The 6,598-nt window shown below is 62.4% G+C and overlaps 1 protein-coding gene across 1 annotated transcript; it reads left to right on the top strand.

Annotated features, from left to right (window-relative positions):
- Window positions 1–1,047: 1,047 nt before the first annotated feature.
- On the top strand, window positions 1,048–6,548 carry PEX19 (peroxisomal biogenesis factor 19). Its single transcript, XM_041489848.1, has 9 exons — window positions 1,048–1,222; window positions 2,074–2,258; window positions 2,327–2,492; window positions 3,086–3,171; window positions 3,255–3,350; window positions 3,587–3,649; window positions 4,587–4,763; window positions 5,476–5,520; window positions 6,263–6,548. Exons 1-9 carry the CDS (start codon window positions 1,048–1,050, stop codon window positions 6,305–6,307), a joined length of 1,038 nt encoding a protein of 345 aa, XP_041345782.1. The 3' UTR covers window positions 6,308–6,548.
- The last annotated feature ends 50 nt before the right edge of the window (window positions 6,549–6,598 follow it).

Below are 6,598 nucleotides of genomic sequence, written 5' to 3'. Positions count from 1 at the left end.
CGGGGGGCCCGGGGTGGGGGGGGGGTGACACTGGGGGGCACTGGGTGGCACTGGGTGGCATTTGTTGGCACTGGGAGTGGCGCTGGGGGACACTGGGTGGCACTGGGTGGCACTGGCTGGCATTGGGGGTGGCACTGGGTGGCACTGGGTGGCACTGGATGGCATTTGTTGGCACTGGGGGTGGCGCTGGGTGGCACTGGAGGACGCTGGGTGGCACTGGGTGGCACCGCATTGGGGGTGGCACTGGGTGGCACTGGAAGACACTGGGTGGCACTGGGTGGCATTTGTTGGCACTGGGGGTGGCGCTGGGTGGCACTGGAGGACGCTGGGTGGCACTGGGTGGCACCGAGGGTGGCACTGTGGGTGGCACTGCGGGTGGCACAGGGTCCCCAAATGCCACCCAGGAGACCAAGGAGAAGCGCAGGCACGGGGACGTGGCACCCGTGGGTGGCACTTGGTGGCACCGGTGTCTCCCGCAGGGTCCCCAGGTGCCACCCCCGAGGTCCCCCAGGTGACCTACGCGGAGCTGCCGGGACCGCGGTGGCAGCCGGGGGACGGCGGTGACTACGAGAACGTGCTGTGACACCGCGGTGGCACCAGGGGGTGGCACCGGCTCCCCAAAAGCCACCCAGGGGACAGCGGTGACATCCACGAGGCCGTGCTGTGACACCGGGGGTGGCACTGGGGACAGGCACAGGCGTGTGTCCCCTGATCCTGTGGGTGCCCACCCTGCCCACGGCCACCGGGACCTGTCCCTGTCCTTGTCCCCTCCCTGTCCCTGTCCCTGCCCTGTCCCTGTCCCTGTCCCTGTCCCCTCCCTGTCCCTGTCCCCTCCCCATGGCCACCGTCCCTCTGTCCGTCCCAGCCGCAGGAATTTGGGACAATCCCAACAACGAGCCCAGAGTGACCCCGGGTGACCCCAGGGGGGTTGGGGACAGCCCCGAGGTCCCCGGGGGTCCCGGGAGCCCCCCCGAGCCCCCCGGTGGGCGGGGATGGGGATGGGGGCACCAGGGGCTGGGCTTTGGTTCCGTCTCCTTTTCTGTTTTCATGGACGAGAAATTCAGCAATGAATTCAACAATGAATTCAGCAGGGAATTCAGCAAGAAATTCAACATTGAATACAACAATAAATTCAACAATAAATTCAACAACAAATTCAACAATAAATTCAACAATGAATTCAACAATGAATTCAACAACGAATTCAACAATAAATTCAACAGTGAATTCAGCAATTAATTCAACAATAAATTCAACAATAGATTCAACAATAAATTCAGCAATGAATTCAACAAGAAATTCAACAATAAATTCAACAATAAATTCAGCAGCGAATTCAACAATAGATTCAGCAATGAATTCAACAATAGATTCAACAATAAATTCAGCAATGAATTCAACAATAAATTCAATTATTGCCCCCAAACTTCGCCCCGGACCAAGCCCAGCCTGCCGGGGCTGGGGGGGCTCCAGGGGGTGACCAGGGGGGTCCGTGTTTGCTGGTCCTGATCCTGTTCCCGTTCCCGTTCCCATTCCCGTTCCCATTCCCGTTACATTCCCATTCCCGTTCCCATTCCCGTTCCATTCCCGTTCCCATTCCCGTTCCTGTTCCATTCCCATTCCATTCCCGTTCCCGTTCCGTTCCCATTCCCGTTCCTGTTCCCGTTCCTGTTCCATTCCCATTCCCATTCCCATTCCCATTCCCGTTCCCATTCCCGTTCCATTCCCATTCCCATTCCCGTTCCCATTCCCGTTCCATTCCCATTCCCAGGGGGGCAATGGGGGGGGGGGTTTTTGGGGGGGCATTTTTGGGGGTGTAATCAGGGGTAGGGGTTTTTTGGGGTGCAGTCTGCGGTTGCAGTTTTTGGGGTGCAGGTTTTGGGGTGTAATCAGGGGTTGCAGTTTTTGGGGTGCAGTTTTTGGGGTGTAATCAGGGGTTGCAGTTTTTGGGGTGCAGTTTTTGGGGTGTAATCAGGGGTTGCAGTTTTTGGGGTGCAGCTTTTGGGGTGCAATCAGTGCTAGCTGTTTTTTGGGGCTGCCCTTTGGGGCTCACCTTCACCCCACACATTTCAGCCACAACCACTGGGTACCCACCACCCCCTTCTGGGGGTGCACCCCCCACTTCGCCTCCCCCTGACCCCCCAAACCCCCCCTCAGGTGCCCTGGACGACTTCGAGCGCAGCCGCCCCGCGCCCCCTCCTCCTCCTCCCCACCCCTCCTCCCCGCCGTGCCCCCCTTCCGCCGCCGACTCCGCCAAGGTGGGCACCCCAAAACCCCTTGTGCCGCCTCGGCGGGGCCGCGCCGGCGCTGCTGACGCCGCGGCCAGGGCTCGCTGTTCTCCTCGCAGGAGAGGTTCTTCCAGGAGCTCTTCGAGGGCGAGCTGGCGGCGCAGGCGGCGGCCGAGTTCCAGGAGGCCATGCGGGAGCTGGCCCGCCAGGAGCCCCAGCTGGTGGAGCAGTTCCAGAAGCTCTCGGAAGCTGCCGGGAAAGTCGGTGGGTGGGCTGGGGGCTGAGGGGGGGGGATCTCAGCCATGGGATGGGGGTCAGGGTTATCCCCCATCCTCATCCCAGATGGGGTTGCTCCTCTCTTTGGGATCGGGGCAGCACTCCAGCAGGATCCTGCGTTATTCCCGTTATTCCCGTTATCCCCCATCCCAGTTGGGATTGCTCCTCTCTTTGGGATTGGGACAGCTCCTGGCAGGATCCTGCATTATTCCCATTATTCCCGTTATCCCCCATCCCAGCTGGGGTTGCTCCTCTGTTTGGGATCAGGGCAGCACTCCAGCAGGATCCTGCGTTATTCCCGTTATCCCCCATCCCCATCCCAGCTGGGGTTGCTCCCCTGTTTGGAATCAAGGACAGCACCCCAGTGGGACCCCACATTATTCCCATTAATCCCCATTCCCATTCCCATTTCCCATTCCCATTCCCACCCCATTCCCACCCCATTCCCATCCCATTCCCGTTCCCATTCCCACCCCATTCCCATTCCCGTTCCCATTCACATTCCCATTCCCGTTCCCGTCCCCATTCCCATCCCATTCCCATTCCCACCCCATTCCCATTCCCGTTCCCATTCCCCGCAGGCAGCGACGCGGCCTCGCAGCAGGAATTCACCTCCTGCCTCAAGGAAACGCTGAGCGGGCTGGCCAAGAACGCCAATGACCTCCAGGTACTCCCTCCCAGCCCTTCCCGGGGGGCTCCCGGGGCTGTCCCGGGGGTCCTGGGGGGCTGACGGGGCCGGGGGTCCCGCAGAATTCCCCGGGCTCGGAGGAGGAGCTGGCCAAGGCCCTGGAGGGGCTGGGGCTGGACGAGGGCGGCGGGGACGGCGTCCTGCCCGTCATGCGCAGCATCATGGAGTCCCTGCTGTCCAAGGACGTGCTCTACCCCTCCCTCAAGGAGATCACCGAGAAGGTGGGACCCCAAAAACCGGGAGGAACCCCAAAAACCGGGAGGAACACCAAAAACCGGGAGGAACCCCAAAAACCGGGAGGAACCCCAGAAATGGGGAGGAACCCTAAAAAACCTGAGGGGGGGGTCTGAAATCCTGGAGGGATTAGCGGGAAACTCAGGGGTGACGCGGGGACATCATGGAGTCCCTGCTGTCCAAGGACGTGCTCTACCCCTCCCTCAAGGAGATCACCGAGAAGGTGGGACCCCAAAAACCGGGAGGAACCCCAAAAACCGGGAGGGCACCCCAAAAAACCTGAGGGGGCGTCCCTTGGGGTGTGGGAAACTCAGGGGTCTCATGAGGACACGGTGCAGTCCCTGCTGTCCAAGGACGTGCTCTGTCCCTGACCCACTGTGGGGTCTGTCCCTGTCACCCCCAGGGCTGTACTGGGACATTTCCCTCTTTTCTCCAGGATATTGGGGGTGCCGTGGGGGATTTGGGGTGCCGTGGGGGATTTGGGGGCTCCCTCTCTGTCCCCGGGTGTCCCCAGTACCCTGCGGCAGCACGAGGGGTCTCTGTCCCCAGAGCAGCGGCCACAGTTTGTGGCGCTGAGGGGCTGGGATTGGCTGGGATTTGGGGGTCATTGGCTGGGATTTGGGGGTTCCGTGGAGGATTTGGGGGTTCCCACGGTGTCCCCAGTACCCGGAGTGGCTGCGGCAGCACGAGGGGTCCCTGTCCCCAGAGCAGTGGGTGCGGTTCGGGGTTCAGCAGGGGCTGAGGGGCTGGGATTGGCTGGGATTGGGGGTCATTGGCTGGGATTTGGGGGTTCCATGGGGGATTTGGGGTTCCCTCGATGTCCCCTCTCTGTCCCCCGGGTGTCCCCAGTACCCAGAGTGGCTGCAGCAGCACGAGGGCTCACTGTCCCCAGAGCAGTGGGCACAGTTCGGGGTTCAGCAGGGGCTGAGCGGCTGGGATTGGCTGGGATTTGGGGGTACCTAGAGTGACCCCAGTGTCCCCTCGATGTCCCTCTCTGTCCCCGGGTGTCCCCAGTACCCAGAGTGGCTGCAGCAGCACGAGGGCTCACTGTCCCCAGAGCAGTGGGCACAGTTCGGGGTTCAGCAGGGGCTGAGCGGCTGGGATTGGCTGGGATTTGGGGGTTCCGTGGAGGATTTGGGGGTTCCCCCGGGTGTCCCCAGTACCCGGAGTGGCTGCGGCAGCACGAGGGCTCGCTGTCGGCGGAGCAGCGGGCGCGGTTCGGCGCGCAGCAGGCGCTGATGCTGCGGATCTGCGCCGAGCTGGAGCGGGAGCGGCCCGAGGAGCCCGAGGGGCAGCGCCGGGAGCGCTTCGAGACCCTGCTGGACCTGATGCAGCAGGTGCGACCCCCGTGTCACCCCCGTGTCACCCCCGTGTCCCTCTGTGTCCCTGGGTCCTCTCTGTGTCACCTCCGTGTCCCTCTGTCCTCCCCCCATGTCCCTGGGTCCCCTCTGTGTCCCTCTGTCCCCTCCATGTCCCTCTGTGTTGCCCCCGTGTCACCCCCGTGTCACCTCCGTGTCACCCCCGTGTCCCTCTGTGTCCCTCTGTGTCCCTCCATGTCCCTCTGTGCCCTCCGTGTCACCCCTGTGTCTCCTCCATGGCACCGGGACCCCTCCGTGTCCCTGGGTCCCCTCCGTGTCCCTGGGTCCCCTCTGTGTCCCCTCCGTGTCCCTCTGTCCCCCTCCATGTCCCTGTGTCCCCCCTCTGTGTCACCCCTGTGTCCCCTCTATGTCCCCGGGTCCCCTCCGTGTCACCCCCTTGTCCCTCTGTCCTCCCCCCGTGTCCCTGTGTCCCCTCCTTCTGTCCCCCCACGTTCCTGGGTCCCCACCGTGTCACTCCCATGTGCCTCTGTCCCCCCATGTCCCTCTGTCCTCTTCTGTGTCCCCATGTCCCCCAATGTCCCTCTGCCCCTTCTGTCCCGCCTCTGTCCCCACCATGTCCCTCTGTCCCCTCTGTCTCCACCATGTCCCTCTGTCCCCCCCATGTCCCCGTGTCCCCTCTGTGTCCCTCTGTCCCCCCCATGTCCCTTGTCCCCTCTGTGTCCCCTCACAGCTGCAGGACCTGGGCCACCCCCCCAAGGAGCTGGCAGGGGACACGGTGAGTGTTTGGGGACACCCCCTGAAGGGGTTTGGGGTCACCCAAAGGGTTTGGGGTGGTCCTAAAGAATTGGGGGGACCCCAAAGGATTTGGGGTGACCTCATGGGATTGGGGAGATCCCGTTAAAATTGGGGTGACCTCACAGATTTGGGGTGACCCCATAGAACTGCGGTGACCCCATAAAGTTTGGGTAATCCTGTAGATTTGAGGTGATCCCATAGAATTGGGATGACTCCAGAAGATTTGGGGTGACCCCATAGATTGGGGGTGACCCCATAGATTTGGGGTGATCCCATACATTTGGGGTGACCCCACAGATTTGGGGTGACCCCATGCATTTGGGGTGATCCAATATATTTGGGGTAACCCCATGGATTTCGGTGCCCCCAGTTTTGGGTTGCCCCATAGATTTGGGGTCTCCATGGCTTTGAGGTGCCCCCATAGATTTGGGGTCCCCATGGCTTTGGGGTCCCCATAGATTTGGGGTGCCCCCATAGATTTGGGGTCCCCATAGATTTGGGGTGCCCCCATAGATTTGGGGTGCCCCCATAGATTTGGGGTCCCCACAGCTTTGGGGTGCCCCACAGCTTTGGGGTGCCCCCACAGCTTTGGGGTCCCCATGGCTTTGGGGTGCCCCCACAGCTTTGGGGTGTCCCCACAGCTTTGGGGTGCCCCACAGCTTTGGGGTGCCCCCATGGCTTTGGGGTCCCCACAGCTTTGGGGTGACCCTGTGTCCCCACAGCCACCAGGACTGAGCCTGACGGGGGAGCAGTGCCGCCTCATGTAGGGCACTTTTGGGGTCCCCCCCCGGATTTGGGGTGCCCCCCCGGATTTGGGGTGGCCCCCCGGATTTGGGGTGCCCCCGGCCCTAAAGGAGGTGAAGAGGAGCCCAGCAGGGGGGTTGGCATCTCCCCCACCCCAAATTTGGGGTTTTTTGGGGGTGGGGGGCGCAGGGACCCCCCCAGATGGGGAGGGGGGGGTCCCCCCCTCACCCCCCGGTGACCCCAATAAAGAGTTGGTGACGGGAACGGCTGCGCCTGCACGGGGACACCGGGGGACACTGGGGACATTGGGGACA

The sequence above is a fragment of the Pyrgilauda ruficollis genome, unplaced genomic scaffold (genome assembly GCF_017590135.1).
Source record: "Pyrgilauda ruficollis isolate IOZ18807 unplaced genomic scaffold, ASM1759013v1 scaffold960, whole genome shotgun sequence".
In the NCBI taxonomy this organism is placed as follows: Eukaryota; Metazoa; Chordata; class Aves; order Passeriformes; family Passeridae; genus Pyrgilauda; species Pyrgilauda ruficollis.
This window is presented reverse-complemented; position numbering and strand designations above follow the sequence as displayed.